We start from the raw sequence: 25,957 nt of genomic DNA, 5'->3' as shown, positions 1-25,957 counted from the left end.
CGGATAATAAAGTTAAAACAGTTTGGTCTATTATTAATGGTGAAATGGGTAAAAGCAAATCAAGTAATACCATAAAACTTGTAAATAATGGCATGGTTATTGACAAAAATGCTGATGTTGCGCTTGCTTTTGAAGATTTCTTTAGTAGTGTCCCTGCTAGCATTACTAATAATTTAAATTCGTCTTCAATACTTGCAGAGACCTTTTTGAGGGACCATGTTGCGGGGTGCAGTACATTATTTGAATTGCGTCACGTAACTGCTAATGATATTGTTACAGCATTTAAGACACTTAATTTAAAAAATACTTGTGATCTTTGGGGAATGTCCGTAAATTTAGTTAATAATATAATAGAAAATATTGCAAACAATTTAGCTTTCATATTTAATAGGTGTTGTGACTATGGTACATTTCCTAATTTACTAAAGCTTAGTAAAGTTATACCTCTATTTAAAAAAGGTGATCAAGAAGACTGTAACAACTATAGACCTATCTCGATTTTACCAACATTAAGTAAAGTTTTCGAAAAGTTAATATTAAACCAATTGACTAGTCACTTTGCTTCTAATAATTTGCTGCACACCAAACAGTTTGGTTTCACAAAGGGGCGCTCAACCACAGATGCTGGAGTTGCACTACTAACACATATATATAAGGCATGGGAAAACTCAAAAAATGCTTTGGGGATATTTTGTGACCTCTCCAAGGCATTTGACTGCGTTGAACATTGTACTTTATTGCGCAAACTTAATCACTATGGGATTAAAGGACAAGCTCAGAACCTCATAGCCTCATACCTTCATGATAGGATACAAACTGTAGTTGTTAATGGAGAACGTTCTAGCGGTGCGTCAATTAACATTGGTGTTCCACAAGGATCTATTTTAGGACCCTTCTTGTTCTTGGTATATATCAATGATCTACCTTATTATTTACAGGATAGGTGTGAAATAGTTCTGTTTGCAGATGATACCTCATTAATATTCAATGTGGATAGGCATGACCCAAATGTTGACGAAGTGAACAGTACTCTTTTACACATATCCGACTGGTTTACTGCTAATAATTTATTATTAAATGCCAAAAAAACAACTTGTGTTGAATTTTTACTACCTAACGTTAAAAAGTTGAGCAGAAATATTACCTTGAACGGGGAGGTATTACACCCTACAGAATCGACTGTATTTCTTGGGTTAACATTGGACGAGAAACTACAGTGGGGAGCCCATGTCAACACCGCTGCAGGTAAGCTCAGTTCAGCAGCATATGCAGTCCGAAAGGTAAGGTATCTCACCGATGAAGATACAGCTAGATTGGTATATTTCAGCTACTTTCATAGTATTATGTCCTATGGAATTCTACTATGGGGCAGGGCAGCAGATATAGAAACTATATTTATCTTACAGAAAAGAGCCATTCGCTCTATATATAATTTACGTGCTCGGGACTCACTAAGAGATCTCTTTAAGAATACTGGTATACTTACTCTACCATCACAGTATATATTTAATAATATTTTGCATGTACACAAAAACGCCGACTTACACACAAGAGTAGGAGATAGACACTGTTATGGCACAAGGAACAGAAATAGAATTGAAATGCCATTTTTCCGATTAGCTAAAGTTAAAAATTCATTTATGGGTCAAGGTATACGCTTTTACAATAGAATTCCTCATAATATTAGAGAGTTTAGTAGTTCTAAATTTAAAACTTATATAAAAAATGTACTAGTTGAGAGAGCGTACTACAGTATTCAGGAATATATGGACGATAAAAACCCATGGAGGGTTGTCGCGTAAAAACCACAGGACAGTTCTTTGTATATTATGATATATTATGTATTTAGATATAATTTACATATTATGTAATATCGACATGATTTTAAAAGAGCAACTATGGAGTTTCTTGCCGATTCTTCTCCATAGATCACTGCTTTCCGAATCGGTGGTAAATGTTAAAATAATTATGTAATGACGATTCGAAAGTGCTACTAAATAGTAGTCTAATTGAATAAATGAATGTTTGAGTTTGAGTTTGAGTTTGAAAACATCGATTTACAATAAATTATGGTGTAACTTAACTTACATCAACAATTTTCTTGGTAGAACTATCAATATCTAATTGATTTAAACAGTTTCAAACACAAACTAGAAAATAATCGAAGGAAATATCGTACGTCCGCCGTCGCCATTTCATAAACATAGGCAAAAGGTAGGTACCTACCTATATATTTTATTAGTCCAAGTTATAAATAGAAGCTTGTATATAATACCGTTTCAACGGTCTCGATATAACAAAAAGATTCCCACGGAACGTGATACAACCCCACATTTTGTTACTTACAGTTAGTTATATAAAACAAAACGCTTTAAAATTACAATAGGCAGTCTGAAAGCGTATGACCTTGGCCATAAATTACATACCAGTTAATCATTTATGTCATTACGTAATCATACCGTAAATGTTATATTATTGATTCCTTGCAACTCGCTAGCGTTACACGGAACTTTACTAACTTTACAATATTACAAAACCGTTCTAAATTGCGTAAATATCTAACCTAATTTGTAATACCTAAAAGTTAATAACCTAAAATTGCTTAGACAAGGGATATAGGACTGAAAGTCGCCTCGAAGCGCAAAGTGGGCGAAGTAAGATATAGAAAAGTTGTTTTGAACAAAGAAGTGTGGTCGAGTCGAAAATAAATTAAATCTTCGTGAGGCCCAGAACGGAGCGGATGTTATATAGCTACGTAGATAAAACCTTCCGCCGTCGCCAGCGCCCCAAGTGGCGACAGAGCGAAACATTCTTCATGCCGCGTACACAAGGCAAAATAAGTTGCGACGGCGGACTCCATGATTATATTTATTTATTTATTCATAACTTTTTCATATACTGTGTTTTAAGATGTGTTGATGACAAATAATGCTTAACGATTGTAATCAGTCGTAAACATTCTTTTAATAAGCGTTAATGAGTTATTAATTTAAAATATTATTAGTAAGAAATCATTATAATTAGAGGATATTATTCATTAAGTTATTTTTTAAAGTAGGTATATTTTTTCGGTATTATGTATAATATTTGATTCAAATTTATATATACAATTTATTTATAGCAATTAAAATGAAATTAATAGATACATAATTGTTAATCTTATATTTATGCAAAATAGAAAATATGATGGTAAGTAAGTATAGAAAATAAAACAAAAAGTTCATCTACAATTTTTATTTTACTATCGAACTACTTTAAAATCCTTTTGAATACGCCCATTCTGATAAAGCGTTAACAAAGTCACCCTTAACTTCAATAAATTTGCCTAATTCATGAACTCTTGTTTCAACATATCTATTATATCTCTTCTTCAGATAATCTTTAATTTCATCATTCATTAACCAAATATCACCTTCAATTTTTTTTATTTTTGATATTTTTCGCATCCCTCTATAAGTTATACCTAAGTAGATGGGAAGTTCATGGTTTTTCGTTCTTTGAATAAAGAATGGTAAATTGTTAGCTTCTTCTTTTGGTGGGATCCATCCCGAAGGATACGACTCCTTAGGCGTCACTTTGGGAATGCTTTCAAAAGGCATAAGCCTTTCTACGTATTTCCATTCGGGTGGGTTTTTTACTATCTCGTAATCATATTGTTCTTTAATTTTTTCCACAAATGGAGAATGAGCATAATTTGAATAATTTCTATTTGATGTTTGTACCTGTAACAATAAAAAAAGAAATTAAAATTTTTATTTCAAAAATTAATTACGTCATACGACACATGGTATATTTTTGGAGGTTATATAAACAAAACAATCTTCTTTTATTAAATATAATTAAGAATAACATAAAAAACTATCACATAAATAAAAAAAAATATTTTCAATAAAACCTGAAAATTATATTTTGCCAGAATAACAGTGAAACCTGTTTTCAAGGGTGTACAGCCATAGTTCTGTCACATGTCGCGGCCAAAGCGACATTACATCGCGACGCGGGTGAAAATAATTAAATAATTACCGATATAAACTTCGGGGCGACTTTTGTACCCAAATCAGCAGTGTTGTTCAGGATCAACCCGGTTTTTCCAACAAAAATTCGTGCAAACGCGCACTGTGAACGCCACACGGTCGCCATTTTGAATAGCGAATAGAGCGCTGAGCGATTGCTTGCTACAAGAGCAATAAGAACTATATTATTCGTTTCGAAGGAAACATTATGGCGGACGCCTGCAGACATTTGGGCTTTTCAAAAATCGTTTTCTAAGTTTATTTGCGTGTTTTTATTGAACTTTTTCGCATATTATGGTGCATTGAGTGTCTAATTGACTTTTTATTGTGGTTTTTGACAGTTTCGTGGGATAAAATGTGAGTATTTAGTGAGTACATAACGGAGGTGCGCCACGGGTAGGGAAATGATTTGGTGCTTTCTGTCTCTCGGCCGACGCACACGCAGCGCACAGCTGTAGGTGGCGTTGCGGTCATACGACCACCAAAACATGAGATTTTCATGACTTTTCCGAGCATTATTTTTGCGCTTTTGACGCTATTTAAGTTATTATTATTGCATATTAGGCTCATTTAGAGTTTAATATTTCATTTTATTGAGTGAATATGGACTATTTCAAAACATAAATATGTCAAAATTGTGCGCGAACTTGGCGATCTTATTGCATTGCTTTTGTTTATCACGAATCATAAGCACCTCTTTTGACTGATTTACGTAAGTTATTATTTAATAATCAAGTCGATAAACATGCAAAACATAGAGAATTACAAAGTTTTAGTGCAAAACAATGATTGCAAACAGCATTCGTCACGTAATAAGTAAACGAACTTATTTTTGTTACTTTGATAGTGATTTAATAATTATTGCTGTTAAATATGTTAATTTATTCATTTCAGATTTATTAAGCATCAATTAGAAGTATGATTAAATGACGTCACAAGAGAAGATATTACTTGAAAGAGCTTATTCTTCAAACAATTTTAGAAACAGTGAATTCTGTTTTATAGGAAGATTAATTTATATTTTATAAATTATATTATAAAGAAAAGGAAGCAATTAAATAGTAGATCTACTTACACACTATTTGTTTATTGTTGAAATTGACTTTATAAACATTCAAGTTAGCTATAGAACAAGAGTTAACTACTATCAACCTAATGTCGGAAGTACAGGGCAAATTTTCATCTAACATTCCAACATGAAAACCAAACAGCCCAAGGAAGAGTCAGACAAGAGTATTGATGAGGAAACTGTAGTGGAACCAAAGACCCGAGCCAGGAAAAAGGCCTCCGACTTGGAAGAGGAGAAATCAAAGACAAGTCAAGATGAACCAAAGGCTCCACAAGAAATTAAAAAACCAGCAGCCAAACCAAAGGCAGTAGTGAAGAAACGGCCACTTGGTATCCGCAAAACAAAAAATTTGAGAGGCAAAAAGGTGGCACTAGCAAAGAAAAATGTAATCAAACCGGCAACAGCTAGGGGTAGAAAACAAGCTGCAAAGAAACCAGATAACTCTCAAGACAAGGAAGCCGTCCCGTTGATACCTGTGTCTGAAATTAAAAAGGAGCCTGTTGACGAAGCAACACCTAACTCCAGATCCTCCAGTCCAAAAACAACTGGTCGAAGATCTAGATTGAGTTCTGATATGGTCATGATGAAGTCTGTCTTAGGTGACTCTCCTAGCAGCCTCATTCTGGGTCCACGGACAAGCCCTTATTCAATGCGTTCTGAAAGAAGTAATAGCCCTTCCTTGTTCGAAGGCAAAAACTTAAGGAGCGGCAAACCAAGGAAAGTTAAAAACAATTTACTCAATGAAGTTGTTATCAAAGAACAGAAGAAAAGGAGAAGACTATTATCAGATTCTAAACCTGAGACTGCAGAGACTTCTGAAGAATGTAAAAAGCTAAAGCGGGGCCGCTCCTGCTCAAGAGATGGCAGTGAGATATCAAAATGCTCAGACATCACAGAGTCAGATGTTAGTCTCAATGAAACGCTTAATGAAACTGAAAACAAGGAGCTCAACAAACAAATAGACAAACCTAAGACTGAACTAGATGTAGATATTGATACTAATGTACAGATCTCGACTATTGGAAAAGTGCCTTCCCTTAATGTTGACTCCAAAACAGAAAACAAACCCGACTCTGAGCCTAGTTCCTTGACCAAGGACAAGAGAAGATTGAGCTTAAAAAGAAGTACTTCATTAGATTCCGACAACAATAATAGTAATAGGATTAAGATAAACAATTTAAATTCATCAGACATTGAACTCAAATTGTTTGAGACTGAAAATGATACGCTTTTAGAGGATCGTAGTAGTATATTAAATTGTATGTCAAAGACATTTAATTCAAAGGAAGTTTCGAAGAATATAAGGAAGGCGAGACGCGGGAAGAAGGCCGCAGCAGCCCCGAGGTCTACCGCTGGCCAAAATGCCAAAAATGGTACTCTAGCAAATGACTTAGCTGATGACAAACCTGACACTGTTGATAGTCTTACTAAGGAAATTAATGATCTCATTAATAACTTGGATCAGAATATAGACTGTGATCAAGATCAACCTAGTGAACCTAGCACAACAGTAGTGGACCAGATGCAATCTAAACCAGTCAGACAGTTCTATGGATTATCAAAACCACTTGGTGACAATAACAGTATTGTAACTCCAGAAACACCTGTTAAAGATAAAGATGGTAACATAGCAATAACTAATGAGTGCACACCATCTAAGAATGATGACAGTGAAAATATAAGACTACACTATGAAGAGGATTCTGCTGAAAAATCTACAGATAATAGGCAAGAGATTACTTATAAACGCACCACCGTAGCTAGTATAGACAAATTAATGGACAGGCTCAAGGAATTTGAAGAGTTTGATAAGAGAAGACAACGCCAAGAGTCTGAATCCAAATCAACAGACAGCAAGAGTGTTATGGTCACTAATGACGTTGTTTTAATACCCAAATCTGGAGCTGATATTAAACCATTAAAAGATATGCAACCTGCAAAATCTCCAGAGAAGGTGTTAGAAAAGGAAAATGTATTGAGTTGTTTTGAAAACAATTCTGCTATTTCTATAGTAAAAAGGGATCAAGTTCGTCGATCCATTGATGTGGAACTTCCCAATTCGGTGACACTGATTAAGAGGAATAGTGTTAGCGCGCGGAAAGAATCCACAAGCTCAAATCACTCCAGAGAGTCTGATGCTATAAGTATATTTGAAAAGTCACTAGGTAAAGATGTGACATTGACGGAAATAAGGAAATCAGTGGACAAACCAGTTGTGACCACATCACAGATTGATTTACACCAATTTGCAACCTTACAGCCTAATAACTTAACACAAACAATAGGAGGTGTGACATTAGATTCTAGTCAGATATCTATAACACCGCGAAGCGTAGAGGCCAAATTAAACAGTAATGATGTACAAATAACAAAGAGAAGCTCAAGGGATTCCTTATCCAGAAAATCATCCGGTTCGGAATTAGATGAGAAGATGGCTACTATCGAAAAAATCAAGTCACCACAACATCAAATTAAATCGCCTGAAATCTCTATAACGCCAACACCAGTAGCAGTGAAATCACCTGAAGCTACACAGCCTATGGAAACAGAGGCTCTTGCACCTCCCTTAGAGGATGTTAAGACTGTTCCTGAAGAATTAGATAACGCGGCACAGAGCGTAACTAAACTCGAATCAGCTGATAAAACGGAAGTCGAAACACCCGCCCCCGAACCCGCAAAACAAGAATCTGAAGAAGAAAATAAACCAAAAACAGCTGTAGTGGAACCTGAGATAAAACAAGACACAAGTCCTCCAAAGGAAGTCGAAAGTGAAACAAAACCTGAGGTCATTCCTGAAGCTAAAGTAGAGGAAGTCAAGCCAAAAACGCCTAAGATCAAATCGGCGCGTAATTCGACGGAAGTACAAGCGGGGCCGAGTAACATGCTAAACGAGACTCCAGAGAGTCAGAAACGTAAAGAAAACGTGCTACGGACGTTGGGTCTTCTAACGCACAAGGCGGCGAATGAGGCTAAAATAAAGAAACTACGCGAAAAGGAGTTGATATATGGCGCGAATTATAATATAATGGGGAAGGGGAAAGCGTCGAAGTCTGATTACACTGGCACGCTCAAGACTGTGATAAAGTTGAATAGAGGGAATGGGGATAAGAAGAAACATAGGAGTTCGTTGAAGATGACGTTCCAGAAGAGCAAGAATCGAGGCAAGCCGCCGATGGAGGTCGGCGAGGCGGGCGGAGAGGATGACGCTTACTACACGATTGAACGGCGAGAGGTGAGACTATGATCTATTTTATTACTAATTTTATAAAGTATTCTGTTACTAATTTTATAAACTTAATATTTATTTTTATGAGGAATAAACATGAAATCTATTCAACAATTTCAAATGTATTTTACAACACTCATAATAGACAAGGCGAATTACAGACAAATCAGATCAGTATTTAATTAAATAGTCACAAGTAATAAAACTAAACTTGATTATTTTCGTATGTAGGAAGAATAAAAAAAGCTCAGAGAGGTATACTTCAATTATGTTAATTCTTAAAAATGTCAAGTTACATAATTCATATATTAAAAGCTGAGAAAGAAAAATTATTTAATATTTAATTTCTATTTATCTTTAAAAGTGTGGAAAGCAATACTGATTTGCTACTCAGTCATAAAATAAAGCTCATTTATAATGAATGAAGAATTAAAGCATTCAAAGCTTCAGGCAGCTTACTTAATGTTACCTACTATTTATTTATTAAGGTAAAGATAAGGAGTATAATATTATAAAAAAATATTATCTTAAAAATCTACACTAAAATAAAGAAGAAAGATTTGTCTCAAAAACAATAAGTGTGAAAATTATTTCACCAACAGAAAGCTACATTATTTCTAAGTAGCTTGGGTACATTCTCTGAATTTGTATCACAATTAAACACAAAAAAACAGGATTTAGATGAAATGTTGCACATTTTTAGTTTACATAAGTTGCTTTTCATGTGAAGAAAGAGAGTCTAGTTTACAGTAAAATTCATAAGTAACATCTTATTATGTTTTAGTTAACTATTAAACTAAACAATGAAACGTGTATATTTGGCTAAAGTTTCACTATAATTACAAGTTTTTCTTTTCTTTCATAATTTAATTCCACATTAATAAGCTTTCCAAATTAAGTCAATTGTAGAACTTTACTGAAAACCTTTTCTTGTCCATTGAGCTTTTATTTTTCTCGTAAAAATTGCAAAAAAAGAAACAAAGAGTATTTATAGCACATAATCTTTTGTCTATAATATATTTGCTCTCTTTCATTTAAACTTAAAATAATGTACATTTCGAGATGAAATTGTAAAAAAAATGTGTGCGTGTACTAGTGTACACACGTAAGAAGTGAAACTTCTTTATGACCTTATTTTTCAAAAAATAATTTACTATATGCAACTTTACAGTAATACGTCGATTCACGCGTGGTAGGGATAAGAAAAAGATGGCGCGTAACGGAAAAATGTCACGCGTAACGAAAAAATGTTACACTAATTTTTTTTCCAAGAAGTTTCACTTCAACAAAGCTCTTTAAAAGAAGTTTAGTTGAATGATAAATGTTTTAGTTAGTAAGCATTAATTATAAAAATCAGCGAAAAGCATTCATATAATTATATATAATCAATCATCACATAGTAACTTGCTGTCCTGAAAGACGTTGTCGTGGAAAACATTTTCCTCATTTCTCGCGATTTCTCTCGTTCGTGCGAACTGTCAAATGTGTGAAGCTTAAAATAGCCGTTTACTTTTCTTAGTGTTTGGCGCAACCTTTTTTTAAGATTTTTCCTTTTCATTTTGTAACTATGTATATATCTCGTAGCTAACACACTCAACCACAAATTAATGATTATCGAAATCAGTCAACACGTTCGTGAGCAACTATCAAGGGAATAAGGGATTTTTTTTTCATACAAATGAAAAAGAAGATAGGTAATATCGTAGATGTTTATTTATTTATTTAACTTAGATGTTGCATTGAGAGTTAGTTCTACACGAAATGTGCTACACGTGTTTGCAGATTTTAAATTCGATAAGAGTAGTTCATGAACACGGGTTTAGTCGAAGATTTATATACGCGAAATTACCTATGAATTTTTGGCGTTTATAACAGTTTTTGATGAAGTTTAGCCTAACTTAGTATAACTTATACAATATATCCCTCTAAAGAACATTTCACACATATTTTGTGTTTTTGTTTTTTCTAGAAAAATAAAATAAAATTGTATTTTTTTCGTTCCGCAGGGCGTCGCCGGCGCAGCATCGGACGGTTCGCACAGAAAGTCACATTACAGTAACCGAAGTAACAACCACGGTGTGTGGATAACTGTATTTTTAACATTGCTATGGGCGAAACTAAAAAATAAAAAAATGTTTATTTTTTTTTTTTAATTAATCTCTATTTTGACGACAAAATTATCCTTTTTTGACGTCAAAATGTGTCTCTTTTGGTTCCAAATGAATAAAAGAGACCGATAGTAATATCCCGTTTGTTATATAAATAAAAATAGGTGATTCCATCATAATTCTTTAAAATAATTAATCAAGTAAAAGTTGCTCTTTAGCTGAATCACTCGAAATTATAGAAAGAGTTTCCATTGAATTTTGACATACTTGAAGTGATTTCATAAACTTGATACTTTATTTGGTTTTAGCAAGCAAGCAATTTTTTTTCGTTAATTTTTCGGGTTTCCTTGCGCGAAGTTGAATACATGCTTCCTTTTCTTAGTATTTGTAATGTAAATGTTGTATTTTGAAATCATTATAACTCAGCCCCCGGAATCACAGACACAATAGAAAATCTATTGTGTCGTGGACCGATCGGGCCGCTCGGGGCTCAATGGGTTAAATTATTATTCAATAATTGTTTCGCCCATAACGATCTGTAGCATCGGGTTTATAATATACTATCTAATAAATAACATATTTTTTATAACTCATCTTTTTATCTTGTATTTTAATGTTTTCCTCAAATCCAGATGCTACAAATAACATTAAATTCTAACAACTATTAATTGCATGTTTTAAATATATCTTATAACTGGTTTATTTATTCGTCGTGTTATTAAAATAAACAACAAATAATAATATTCTATTTGTTTTAGTTTTTAATAATAAAAAAATATTTAACATAGGTAGGTATATATACATGTTACATAGTCAGTATATATTTTATGGTGGCAATACTTAGGCACAAAAATGAGGCATTGAAGGGAGAAAAAAAAGAGTGTGTGTACTTATGTACACGCGTTAGAAGTTATTCTTCTTTGGCGTATGGAAAAAATACTAGAATATACAACTTGAACATAGTTATCAATTTTCATACCACCTAGAACTAACTTCATTCTGTTAAATTTAGGTGTCGGTTTGCGCGCGAATCGTAAAAATTCACTCTCATCATTTTTCTCCATCGCGCCAAAAGAAGTATAACTTCAATAATACGTTTTATTCTCATATTTTTAAAATTCAAATATAACAACTATAGCACAAGGTGGTGGGATTAATAAAAACACAGACAAATGAATTGAATAATTACCTATAAGAATTCACCCATCAACCATATTTATTCAAGTGAAAATTGACCTAAAGTACGAAAATTCCCTTTTTTTCTATTACAACTGTTGATATCCTTAGCGAAGCTAGCGCCTGTGAGTTGATTTTTAATCTGTTATTTAATATTTTATTTACAGCTGAATATTTTAACTGTTCACCCATATACTTAAACTGTTTAGATAATTATATGTATTTTAGTAGTGCTATCCGCGAGTGCTAGTGAGATATCTATACTGCAGGTCTTTCACAGACCTATTTCAGACACTAGTCCTTCACAACGAAAATGCTACGCGTTTACATATTTAGTTCCTTTGTAATAGTTTAAGTTGTGAAGGCAAATAAATGAACTTTTTATTTTTTTATACTCTCCACACTTAGTTTCAATTAACATTACCTTCATGTACAAACATCTACAAAATTATTTAGATACGTATTGAGTAAATATTATTTGAAGTATCTAAGTTAGTATAAATACATAAGTTAATAATAGCAAGATGAAAAAACATTAGAATGGTTAAGAAAATTATAATACACTCGCTTTGCCCTGCGGTTTTACCCGCAGTGCTCCGCTCCTGTTCGTCTTAGCGTGATGATATATAGCCTATAGCATTCCTCGATAAATGGGATATCTAACACCGAAAGAATTTTTCAAAGTGGACCAGTAGTTCCTGAGATTAGCGCGTTCAAACAAACAAACAAACCCTTCAGCTTATATTAGTATAGATAAACATATTTAACTATTAACATCCTATAACTTGACTACTACCTTCCATCAAATAACATGAATCGAAGTCAAGAAACCATGCGCATGCGCCGATAAAACTTAGTTATCAATTACTCCGATTAATTTTGTCTCTACTGTAGGTAATTTCTACTAGCGTAGCACATAATATACGTGGCTATATCCATTGTTGTAATATAAATTATTGTATGTATATTCAAAGTTATAAAGTATTTGAAAAAAGTCCAACTTTCAAAATTAATTATTTTAATGTTGGTTTGTCTCTAGATAACATTTTTCGAGTTTTTCGAGAAGATTTTCAAAATTTATTAATTTATGCTTCATAATACTCAAAATTTTTAATGTTTTTCGTAGAATGATCATGTAAGATTTTTAGTATTTTCATACAACTCATAAGCTCAGTTATCAATATACGAACTCGAAAGCTCCAAGTTTACTTATATTTTCTGTTTATTTGCTAAGTATAAACCCTGATAACGTATAGCCAATTTGAGAAATATTATTAACTCTGTAGGTCTACGCTGTAGGTATACAAGCGGCATACTGACAAATTCATTATCAATTAGTTCAAGTTTTTCATTCCATGTCAGATGTAAATGATGGCAGTTTGTTGTTCAATTTAACTATTGAGTTCTACCAATACTACTCTGTTATATTGTCAATCTCTAATGTCTTTTCCAATAAAGATAACTCGGATTTTACAATCAAAGACTTTTAAATATGCACTTATTAGATTGTGATAAGACATAATAAAATAAATTCACTCAAAATCTATAAAATAAACAAAAGGAAAGCTTTTTGGTTTCAAGCAAACGTTAAAATACGAATAAAAGTAATTTATTTTCCTTTCAGAATTTATTTGCCCATGATCGAAATACATGTCGTAACTATTAAGTACTTTATTGGTTTGCTAGATTTTCCACACAAAAAGTTATCTTTTATCCAGGTCATCAATAATTGAAAGAAAATTATAATCAGCACTTCTTCCACACAGATGGCGAAGCGGTTCCCGAACCAGAACCGAAAGAGACCCTCAACCTCGTCATCCCGGAGAAGGCGTCTTCGTTCAGCATCCACCCCGGGAGGCTGTGCATGGACCAGTGCTTCTACTGCGGCGGCAAGTTCGGTCTCTTTGACACGCCATGCCACATCGCGCAGATGAAGAGCAGCGAGAGGCAGAAGAAAGTGCTGGACAGTGAGTTTTATTTTGATATATGTACTTAAAGATAATGGTTTATTAACGAAATGGTTAATGCAATGTATTTTTTTAAAATTAAAAAATAGGTCTGTACTGAAAACATATTATTTATCGATTACTAGCGGTCCGCCTCGGCTTCGCCCGGGGTACATATTTCGCAATAAAATGTAGCCTATGTTCTTTCTCAGTGTCTAAAGATTGTCTGTGCCAAATTTCATCAAAATCGGTCCAGTAGTTTATGAGCCTATTCATTACAATCAAACAAACAAACAAACAAAGTTTTCCTCTTATTTTATTATTAGTGTAGAAGAATGTAGTTTTTAAGTATGTTTCTAATATTGATTAAGTACCTGTATAAACAACTAGCTTTTTAGCTCGCGGCTTCGTTCGCGTTCTCTAAAACTTAACAAATTATGTAAATATGTACTAAACCGGGAACCACGCTATCCATTGGTGATAACGAATTGAAACTAGGTGCATTATTTTAGAAATTATCGCCAACAGACATTCCAGACATTCCAGACATTGTTTTATACATCATGATATGTTTTGAAAACAATCAACCAATTTTCAATTTCGATTTTTTTTATATATAATAATTAATAACCATTCGTCCCCCAGACGAAGAGAAACTAACAATCGACAGTTGCCTCTGCGACGCGTGCTACCGCCACGTGGACCGGCGCGCGAACTGCCCCTCGTACAGGAAGCGGCCCGTCGGCAAACCGCTCGACCTGCCGCAGCCGTCCTCGCCGCCCAACACAACGTGAGTATACGCTATTGCTATAGCAATAAGGCGCTGTTTCGTGTGACATGTCGAGTTCTAGTAAACTGCAATACTGTTTTATTCTATCAATACTTAATTATATTAACTTCTTTAGGCGCGTTGAGAGTAAAATTTCAAGGTCATAAGGTGCATCTTGGCAATACCATACGTCATGGAGTAAAGGAGATTTACTTCTGACACGTGTGGGCGGTTCACATGCCCTTTTTACTGTTGTTTTGCCCTTTTGCGAATGCTTATGTGCGACGATGTCCATATAAGTGTATTTTTAACCGACTTCAAAAAAAGGAGGAGGTTATCAATTCGGCCGGTATGTTTTTTTTTATGTATGTACACCGATTACTCCGAGGTTTCTGAACCGATTTACGTGATTCTTTTTTTGTTCGATGCGGGATGGTGTCGAATTGGTCCCATAAAAATTTTATTCGGATAGGCCCAGTAGTTTTTATTTTATGAGCATTTTTGTCTGTATTTGTAAATGTTGCAAGTGCAAGTTTGAAGTCGGTTGTTTTTAACGCAGTTATCACTTGTTACCTTTTATTATTATGCTTGCAGAAAAAATAGTATAATTCCATAGTACAAACATGTTTTATTTTAACCCAACATTCGCAAACAAACAATTTTTTCAGCTTTTTTTATTCAAAAAAATATTTTTTTTGTTACCCAGTGGTCCAGAAAAGCCGCTAAGTCCTCCCCTCGAGGAGGAAAGCGAGGAGGAGCCCTCGGAGACTCCCGGTCGCCTGGCCACGTGCCACACGAGCGGGTGCGCGGCGCCGGCAGACCACTCCATACGCAGGAAGTGGCTTATTAAGATGCGCTCTAGTGTTAATAAACTGGTGAGTTTTCAACATTCCACCAAATCTTAGCTGACCAGCGAGATCGACCAAAATATCGATCGAAAGCAAAGATTGAACGAAAATTAATTAAAATCCGATCAACTGTTAGATATAAATCTAATAAAAACTAATTAAACCTATAATGAATAAGTCTATGGTAAAGGATAAGAAATAAACGTTATTATTTATTATGAACCCATTGAACCCCAAGCGGCCCGATCGGTCCCAGACACAATAGATTTTCTATTGTGTCTGTGGTTCCGGGGCCTGAGTTATTAATAGATGTGTATCTAAAGAGTAAAGATCCCTCCTTCATTCAGAAAGTAACACCTATTTGAAATTGATTTTGATTTACAAATTTCTAAGTAACTATTCAAATATTTGTAGACATCTCCCCTTTATCTTTTCTTTAAAACATTTTATTTTATACTTTTTAAGTAATTAAATAAACGTTATTTCAGCTAAAACTAGAAGGCGATTACCCGGGCCTGCACACGATCCCCCTGTGCGGAGAACACTACCGAGCACTCACGCCGCTCATGGCGTGCGTGTTGTGTCGGCGCAGGCTCACCAAACATCATAATTTGCACTTTATACATCATGTAAGTGTATATTCACACAAATTTATATGGAAAATTAGCTATAGGTGAACGTGGCTGACAAAAACTGACACTTGACACTTATTGACACTTTGTAACCTGTATTTTATAATCTACATTGTATACACCATGTAAGTGTCTTAATAACGGAAATAATTCATGTACATTTGGTAAAAAAACAAAAATATCGTAAATTGGAAATTCTGGTATAGGTGACACTTTAAGCAACACTTTCTATAAAGTGACTGATAAAAAATTGTCAATAAAATGTAACGTAATCTTTTGTGGAAAATTAAGTATTTTTTACCAACACTAGTTTGCACTTTTCCACACTTTCAATAAAGGTATGAATTTTTGTGTTAAGTGTAGTTAGGTGTATTCACCGAGTGACACTTGCACACTATGCGTAATAATGTAATGGTTTAAGTGTCTCTAATCATACATTTTATCAAAAAATATTTTTGATAACCAAGTTTTACTCTTTTCCAGGGTTATACGGACTTGAACCCATTGCTCAAAGAGGCCGGAATCCCGGTGGAGTTCACAGAGCGGCCGGTGTTGTGCAAAGTGTGCAGATATTACTGCACCTTGCTGCAACGTCCAGGGCATAATGATAACCACGCTAGGGCGTATAGACGCAAGTAAGTGTTTACATTTTCTTTTAGTTCAAATTTGCAAATAAGTTCATTTTTATTTTGATAGTGAAGGCTTTAAAAATGATTTTTGATTAAAAGTTGACAATTACAAAGCATAGCTTATGTGACTTAAACAAAGACTTATTTAACTATTTTAACAGTAATTTTAAACTTTATCACATAAATACTACAAATAACTCAGAATACAGTTAATTGGTAGCCATGTTTTACAGACAATATAAAAAAGACAACAAAATTTAATTCAAACACATTGTATTTTCAGATTACTCCAAATATACAATGTTGAAATACCGCCTGAGTTAGAACAAGAAACGGAAGACAACGCCGTGCTAGAAGACTGCAACAACAGCGCAAGCAAACAGAAGAAGAAGACAAAGATCAAAACTAAACAAAGGAAATCCACAGAACCAGAAAAGGACAGCGAATCTTCCGAAAGAACAACAGAAAGTTCCCCTGAAAAAGAGAAATTAAAGGAGGAAATAGCTGAACCCTCTCAAAATACTCAACCGCTAGAAGAAGATATCGAGAGTCTCATTTCGTCGAATAAAATACCAGTTCCAGGCGCAAAACCACCGGAATCAGTGCAAAGTGACTGCTCAGAATCGGACATGGCAACCGACGAAACACCGCTCATACCAGTAGACAAACAGACAGAATTACGCTACCTACTCCAAAAACAAAACAACCCAGCTCAGTTTCAACATAAAGCAAACTTGACACAGAAAAGCCGAAATATCCTCAAAGTCCAAAATGTTGGAATACAGAAAGTCGGACAGCAAAATAGAATCAACGAAAAGAACAGCAAAAGAATACAGAAGTTGGGTCAAATTGTGGCTCATAAAGAAAAAACGGCCAAAAAGGAGGGAGAATTGGAAATATTCGATCCTGACAAAGCGAAGGAAGCTCCTATCATCAAAAATATCTCGCTCAATGATGAATGCACGATTGAAACAATACCAAACAAAAAACCGGCTGATATAAACACCCTTAAAAATAAATGGCAGTTGTCGGAAAGTTTCAGTCAAGTAAAGAAGAATTTGAGTGAGCTATCAAAGAAATTAGTTGATAAAGAACCAAAGAAAGGTTCAGATTCGAAATACTCAAATCCGGTGAAGCGATTGGAGACGAATCCGTCGATTTCGGTTCGAGAATTGTTCCCTGGGGAGGAAGAAATGAACTTGCAATGTAATATAGAATTCAATAACGTTAAAGGCGTTACTCCCGAAGGTTGGGAAAAGTGTAACACTGTGATACAATATGATGTGGAGACTAAAAAGCTTTGGAACGAACTACAACGGCCGTACGGAAACCAATCCAGTTTCCTGCGACATTTGATCCTTCTAGAAAAGTACTTTAGAAGTGGCGATTTAGTCCTATCTCACAATGCGTCTCCTCATGCCGCGAATTACAGTAATTCGGTACAGAGCAGGTTACGCGCCTACGATAATATAACCGTTGAACCGCCTAAACCAACAAGCCTGATTGAGTTCAGAAAGAAACCGTCAATGAATGGCAAAAGCTTGTTGAAGTCGAGTCAGAACTCAGAGACTAAAAAGTTCATGCCTCCGCCTGAGTTTGCGAAACCGAAACCCAAAGAAAAGAAAACTAAACAATTACCTCCGGAGTTAATAGCTATCAATACTCCTAATGCTCAAGGAAGGAAGGCAATACAGAATGTATTGCATAATATTCAACAGTTGGTCAAGGGTGTGTCGGCCTCGGATCCCACGGAAGTAGCGGCCGCGCCTCTACCGACGCCTAAGGTAGATAAGGAAAAGAAAGATTCTAAGATAGATAAAGATAAAAAAGATTCGCCCGCGCCGAAAGAGAAAGATAAGAAGGAAGGGAAAAAAGACACGCCTAAGAAAAACAAGGGGGGTTGGAGACCTACGTTAATGCCAATTACTCCGGTACGTAATCTTTCATTTTCGATTTACTTCACAAATTTAGTTCTTGTCTTGTCTTAAAATAATTATTTAATTTTGTTAATATGTTATACTCAAGTATTAAATGGCTCCCAATATAATATGGCATCAACATTTTTTCCAAACTCACACCATTCTTCCCTACTAAGAAATAATTTCTTATTATCACAACATTAGTTACTTCAATTTTATATAAATTATTTTGTGTTTATTTTCCAGGAGAACCTTGCAAAGATAGCGCGGGAGCCGCTCAAAACAGCGGTCGACGGTCACAACTTGCCGAGTCTGGTGCAAGTACTTTCAGCCGGCAATCGCTACCACATCACCTTCGAAGACTACAACAAAATGTGCCTCATCCGCCGCGAGAGACAACAGAGACTTCAAGAGAAAGAAGCCAAAAATAAACGATCATCCACCGAAGAAACTACCGTTGTTACAGAGATACAAACCTCAGCCATGCTCGGCAACGGAGGCACGGTCGTACAAAACATCACCACAGAGAAAGAATTAGACAAGAAAGAACTTTCCGAACTGCAGATCGGATCGAACGCAGCGACGATACTGAAAAACGTCGGCTTGAAGAACATTACCATAGCCCCGATACCACCGAAAACCTCCACTATGACGTCACAAACGCTCTCCTTAGTGACCTCCCCCTCAATACTGTCGACTCCCATCAGAATGCCCCAGCTCCTGACGGCCGTATCGATCACCAGTGAAACGATACAAAACAGCCCCATGATCACGACGAGTCCGGTTGTGATGCCGAAGATTCCTAAATCGTTAACGGTCATCCCGCAGACGGTGGTGGCCAACCAAGTGGTTCCCGTTGTGACCACCGCCCCGTCCCAGGTCGAGCCGAGACCATAGCGAAACCTGTTCTTTTTGGTTGTGTAACAACCAAGCTACGCGGCAAAACCGGTGTGGATTGTAAAAAGATAGTAAAGTGTTTGTGCGGTTTTGTTCGCGTGTGACAAAGTGAGAATGTTTTAAAGTGAGAACCAGAGGAGCCTTATCTGTAAATATTAGTTTAATATCGAGCTGTGAATATGGTGACGACGGGATCCGCAAATGGTATGAAGTCATCCATTATTTATTAATATTTAATATTTATCATCTGATTCAGTTTTGTAAGCTAGCAAATACATTCACTGTGATTATCGACCTCTTTCTTTTCATCCCTTTGCTCCTACGATTATCGAAATTTTTATTTTCAAAATTCTCTAGTCAGGATCAAAAATGCATTTATAATTTATTGTCGTTGAATTCATCAGCTTCATAACATTTGCGAGAATATAGACAATTTACTTGTAATTTATATTGTTTCGAAGTTATTACAATATAGTTCTAGGATACAATAAAAAATGTTAAACACCTTGACTGTTCTTTTTTTTTTATTCTAAAAGTATGTATTCTATAAAAGGACGAAGGAACATTCAACCTACTATTTATTTTAAACCCTATATATTGGTACAACTTGAGACAAAATATGGAATAGATTTTCATAATGTATATAAACACAATGTTTAACAGATATATCTTGTATAGAAATAAAATTATTAAAACTGTTTCTGTGTTAAAAATGTAAAAAATATGAGAACCAGACTCTGTTTGAAGTTAAAAGAATGGAACACAAATGTAATAACTTCAAACAAAAATTAATTTGTATAGCGTGTAATTATGAATATATCACTGAAGCATATTTTTCCATTTGTTATCATAATAATTAATGTTTCATAGAAACTAATACATGTATCGATAGTATAGTACATAGCGCACTAATCAACCAAATACCATAGAATATTCATTGAGAATAAACAATATTTTATTACAATCTACAAATCACTGACCAATATAGTAAGTTCTCAAGTGACGACGTGCGAGTCGCAATGTAAATACGCGTATTTTAGGCTCATGGTTGATTGTAAGTGGATTATGTTATATATTGTTGAATGAATAAATATAGTATATTATTTTGGTTCAATTTTGTAGATTATGATCCAATGTTACATTTAGAAGTTACATGTGTTGGGGTGTTGCTGATTCAAGTTGGTATCTATTGTGCATATCAATTTTAATAGCAATAAAAAGATTTGTATGCAAATGCTATTTATTTCGTAAAGATCTCAAATATGGCCTAGACAGAATAATGCCTCATGTAGGTCATGTAACTCCATGTATTTTTTTAACACTAAATTGTTTATGATTTCTTTTGCATACATATAATATGTAGTTATCTTTTGGTATCATAGTGTGTTTTTCTTTTTACTGTAAAAGGAAACAGTTAAATTTTGATTTTAATATTCTCTACGTTTAATGATCCTCTGCCTAAAATTGTAATTTATTGATTGTGTACTTGTTAATTTCGATGTAGGTTGTTACATCCAATCACAGTAGCAGTAAATTTATTTATTTTAATTTGGTTACAGTTTACATTATTTTTATATATTGTAATTAGTAATAAGCTTTAAATGTGATGGATTAATTGTATGAATGCATACATAATGACTTCATGTAACTCCTATGTAATATTATATGAAGTTGTTACATTAAAATTTGTATTACATTTCGTTAGATTGTACGATAATGATAAAAAATAAAGCAAACACCCTAACACGTAGAGAAATTGTTATTTAACTGTATTTTAGTATTTGGAAGTTTGATGGAATGTTGTTTATCTGTGCTCACAAGAACAAAATGGCTGCCACCGCCCGAATGTTTAGTTTCTTCCAAAGATAGCGTTTTAGTTTACAGTAATATTATGATTTAGTTTTTATTTTACAGCGCACTCTGTGTTATGTGCCTGAGGTATGAATTTGTCTAATAAACATATCCTTATCTCATGATTTTGTTGTTTTTCTTTTACTGTACAAAATGTGGTCGATGGTCTATGGTCATTATGTTATTGTCTGCCATCCCTGTATTTAAGAATACTTTTAAAATATTCTTAAATAGTTACAGGGATGGGTTTCAATATAGGTAGTAGGTACTCATTGTGATTTTGAGTTTACATCTCCTCCTTGGTACAGTGGTTAACTCTCTAGAAGCTCTCTAGCGTAGAAGCGAGGGTGATACCTCGGAACGTGGGTTTGATTCCCGGGTGGATATGAAGTAAAAAAAATAACGTTTGGAAAATCCAAAAGTGCACGCCTCATAATCTCATCCTTTACAATAAAATTGATTATTTATAAAGGTGTATATAATATAAGTATGTAGATACACTTGTTCTCATGTGCCAATGCTCTTGTACTCTCTCAAGATCTTTCAAGGTGTCACTACTGTTAAATTAGATGGTAATTTAAATTGAAAATTAACAGGCTCGATAGAGCCTGGCGCCAAGTACCGTTCAACACATGTGCGTAGCACGTGTGCGCCAGCTCTTTTTAAAAAATAAAATTATTTTTTTTCCCAAAAATTTTTTTTCACTCAAATATCAATTTATGTCAAAATATACACTTAAATAAAGTATATCCATCGTTACTGACCAATTTTTATAATATTTTTATAATAAACTCTATTTTTAATTAATATTATTTATTAGCTCAAACTATAATAGTACCCCCGATTTTTAGATCTTGGATTTTTTTCATGTAAAAAGCGGACGGGCACAGACTATAAAAAATAAATATGATCACATATAGTTATCTCAGAAGTAGATAGGATACTACAGTTTAAAAAAATTTACGACGCGGCTTCTGCTTTTACACACGAGAGTGAGGTGTCTTTCATTTACATAAACTATAGGATCTGAATAGTAAATATATCCACCTTTGCATGCCAGCGCCCCCAGTGTCCTTTTTCATAGATCTGTGTCGGTATGTATGTTGTCGGTATTGTCATAGTTAAGGGGAAATTCATAATTAAGGGGGAATATATCTGTTGGCAGAACTGGAAATAGGGAGGGGTTTGAATATACGGTTGAGGTGAAATGAATATACCCGTGAATACTGCAAGACATAATATGTAAATAAACATGAAGGATAAATAAATATATCCTAATTATATGATTCTAAAGTTAGCCAACATCTAATAATTTTTGAATTTTTTTTTAAACAAAAAATCACTAAAAATATTTTTTTTTCTACATGTTCAATTTTAAAAAATATTTTTTTTTTAATAATTATTTATTGATTATTACTTTTGTTTATTTAATAACAATTAAACCACATCTAATCAGACCCTGAAAAATGAAAGGGTTCTATTCCTGAGCATACTCAAGCGTAAGAGAAAAAAAGACTCGATTAGTAAAGTATTTCGGTCGCTATCGTGTTAAGGACGCGTTTACGAATCTGACAAAAATAAGCAGTTTTTCGGTACATTTTGCGACATAATAATACAAAACCAAATTTAACTAATAATTACTATAGATAGATTAATCCTTAATCTTTAAATGGTAGCAATCTTTTAGTCGAAAATTTTGGTTTATAATATTATAAAAAATATTTTCCGTTGCCCTTTCACACAAAATTGACAATATCGTGCTGAATACAGGAACATTTTTCTTGTATTTAATAAAATAAATTTATTGATTTAAAAATATTTTAAGTAAGCAGACATGTCCAACTCAAAAAGGTAGCAAAGAAAACTATCAAAATGTTACAAATAGGCTGAGAAAAAAATTAAAATCAAATCTTATTTTTTCACATATTTAACTGTAACGCGTGATACTTATTGCATGGAAATAAGGGTTATTTTATTTGACACTATCTTGATTTATTGTACAAAAATTTGTAATGAAATATTTTAGTAATTTAGTCGGCGCTCGGACGCCTTTGTGAGTAGACGCTGTGACGCTTGTAGGCAGCTCCTCGTTTACGAAAAGATCGCTGTACGTATACAAAATATTTGACCTAATAAACTTGATCATTGACGCATTCTGCACCGACAACCAAGGCACACCAGGGAAAGATTTTATTTATAGTTTTTCATACTTATGGGATTATAAATTTCATATTTAGTTTCTGACTTGATGGAGTGACCTGCATGTGTACTTCGAAGACTGCTACTGGAACTAATAGACGAGTAGAGCTAGGTGTGCCGAGTTTGGGCTCGTTTTGTTAGTTATGTTGAGACCTTACCTCCGGACTTGATGGAGTGACCTGCAGGTGTACTTCGAAGACTGCTACTGGAACTAAAAGACGAGTAGAGCTAGGTGTGCCGAGTTTGGGCTCGTTTTATTAGTTATGTTGAGACCTTACCTCCGGACTTGATGGAATGACCTGCAGGTGTACTTCGAAGACTGCTACTGGAACTAAAAGATGGTTAGAGCTAGGTGTGCCGAGTTTGGGCTCATTTTGTTAGTTATGTTGAGACCTTACCTCCGGACTTGATGGAGTGACCTGCAGGTGCATTTACAAAATATGTTTTATTAATTAATGTAATAATATAGTGTCGACTTATAAAAATACTACAGGTTTGCCGGCAGCTTCGCCTGCATCATTTTTAAATTTAACCCAAATTCGGCGCCATTTTGAAATTTTCTGTTATTGTACCGATTTCGTTCAAAATCGATATCTGAGGCTCCCTGGGATCGCAAAACAGGAAACTGGTACCAAAATTTTAAAAAGTCAGCGCCATTTTGAAATTCTTTGTTATTGTACCGATTTCGTTCAAAATCGATATCTGAGGCTCCCTGGGATCGCAAAACAGGAAACTGGTACCAAAATTTTTAAAAGTCAGCGCCATTTTGAAATTCTTTGTTATTGTACCGATTTCGTTCAAAATCGATATCTGAGGCTCCCTGGGATCGCAAAACAGGAAATTGGTACCAAAATTTTAAAAAGTCAGCGCCATTTTGAAATTCTTTGTTATTGTACCGATTTCGTTCAAAATCGATATCTGAGGATCCTTAGGATCACAAAACAGGAAACTGTTACCAAAATTGAAAAAAAGTCAACGCCATTTTGAAATTTTCTGTTATTGTACCGATTTCGTTCAAAATCGATATCTGAGGCTCCCTGGGATCGCAAAACAGGAAACTGGTACCAAAATTTTAAAAAGTCAGCGCCATTTTGAAATTCTTTGTTATTGTACCGATTTCGTTCAAAATCGATATCTGAGGCTCCCTGGGATCGCAAAACAGGAAACTGGTACCAAAACTTTTAAAAGTCAGCGCCATTTTGAAATTCTTTGTTATTGTACCGGTTTCGTTCAAAATCGATATCTGAGGCTCCCTGGGATCGCAAAACAGGAAACTGGTACCAAAATTTTAAAAAGTCAGCGCCATTTTGAATTTTTTTGTTATTGTAGAGATTTCGTTCCAAATCGATATCTGAGGATCCTTAGGATCACAAAACAGGAAACTGTTACCAAAATTGAAAAAAAGTCAACGCCATTTTGAAATTTTCTGTTATTGTACCGATTTCGTTCAAAATCGATATCTGAGGCTCCCTGGAATCACAAAACAGGAAAATGGTACCGAAATTTAAAAAAGTCAACGCCATTTTGATTTTTTTGTTATTGTACTGATTTCGTTCAAAATCGATATCTAAAGATCTCTAGGATCACAAAACCGGAAACTGGTACCAAAATTTTAAAAAATCAGCGCCATTTTGAAATTCTTTGTTGTACCGATTTCCTTCAAAATCGATATCTGAGAATCTTCGATCGCAAAATAGGAAACTGGTACCAAAATTTAATAAATTCAGCTGGTAAAGAAGCAAAATATACAATTCTTGCAGTTTCTATGTCAGTTAACTGTCGAATCTTTCTGCCAGCGTAACCAGCAGAGCTGAGTTTGATCCTAAGGATCCTCAGGTATCGATTTTGAACGAAATATGTCAATTAACAAAGAATTTCAAAATGGCGCCGAATTTTTTAAATTTCGGTACCATTTTCCTATTTTGTGATCCCAGGGAGTCTCAGATATCGATTTTGAACGAAATCGGTACAATAACAGAAAATTTCAAAATGACGTTGTCTTTTTTTCAATTTTGGTAACAGTTTCCTGTTTTGTGATCCTAAGGATCCTCAGATATCGATTTTGAACGAAATCGGTACAATAACAAAGAATTTCAAAATGGCGCTGACTTTTTAAAATTTTGGTACCAGTTTCCTGTTTTGCGATCCCAGGGAGCCTCAGATATCGATTTTGAACGAAATCGGTACAATAACAGAAAATTTCAAAATGGCGTTGACTTTTTTTCAATTTTGGTAACAGTTTCCTGTTTTGTGATCCTAAGGATCCTCAGATATCGATTTGGAACGAAATCGCTACAATAACAAAAAAATTCAAAATGGCGCTGACTTTTTAAAATTTTGGTACCAGTTTCCTGTTTTGCGATCCCAGGGAGCCTCAGATATCGATTTTGAACGAAATCGGTACAATAACAAAGAATTTCAAAATGGCGCTGACTTTTAAAAATTTTGGTACCAGTTTCCTGTTTTGCGATCCCAGGGAGCCTCAGATATCGATTTTGAACGAAATCGGTACAATAACAAAGAATTTCAAAATGGCGCTGACTTTTAAAAATTTTGGTACCAGTTTCCTGTTTTGCGATCCCAGGGAGCCTCAGATATCGATTTTGAACGAAATCGGTACAATTTCAAAAAAAATGGCGCTGACTTTTTAAAATTTTGGTACCAGTTTCCTATTT

General features: G+C 34.4%; 2 protein-coding genes across 3 annotated transcripts; one reads left to right on the top strand and one right to left on the bottom strand.

Annotated features, from left to right (window-relative positions):
• Positions 1 to 3,219: 3,219 nt before the first annotated feature.
• Positions 3,220 to 4,181, bottom strand: LOC123697115 (probable 39S ribosomal protein L49, mitochondrial). The gene is made up of 2 exons (XM_045643521.1): positions 4,024 to 4,181; positions 3,220 to 3,722 (listed from the first exon to the last, which is right to left on the bottom strand). The coding sequence occupies exons 1-2, from the start codon at positions 4,138 to 4,140 to the stop codon at positions 3,255 to 3,257; spliced, it is 585 nt and encodes a 194-aa protein (XP_045499477.1). The 5' UTR covers positions 4,141 to 4,181; the 3' UTR covers positions 3,220 to 3,254.
• Positions 4,182 to 4,210: 29 nt separating this feature from the next.
• LOC123697114 lies at positions 4,211 to 21,208 on the top strand. 2 transcript variants are annotated; one of them, XM_045643520.1, is made up of 10 exons: positions 4,211 to 4,370; positions 4,908 to 8,314; positions 10,315 to 10,339; positions 13,359 to 13,559; positions 14,184 to 14,328; positions 15,014 to 15,182; positions 15,644 to 15,784; positions 16,271 to 16,422; positions 16,700 to 18,347; positions 18,582 to 21,208. In XM_045643520.1, the coding sequence occupies exons 2-10, from the start codon at positions 5,210 to 5,212 to the stop codon at positions 19,230 to 19,232; spliced, it is 6,237 nt and encodes a 2,078-aa protein (XP_045499476.1). In that variant the 5' UTR covers positions 4,211 to 4,370; positions 4,908 to 5,209; the 3' UTR covers positions 19,233 to 21,208. The 2 variants fall into 2 exon arrangements, with proteins under 2 accessions (XP_045499476.1, XP_045499475.1); XM_045643519.1 differs by having other exon boundaries at positions 4,212 to 4,370; positions 10,315 to 10,384.
• Positions 21,209 to 25,957: the final 4,749 nt, after the last annotated feature.

Source organism: Colias croceus, chromosome 14 (assembly GCF_905220415.1).
Source record: "Colias croceus chromosome 14, ilColCroc2.1".
Taxonomy (NCBI): Eukaryota; Metazoa; Arthropoda; class Insecta; order Lepidoptera; family Pieridae; genus Colias; species Colias croceus.
This window is presented reverse-complemented; position numbering and strand designations above follow the sequence as displayed.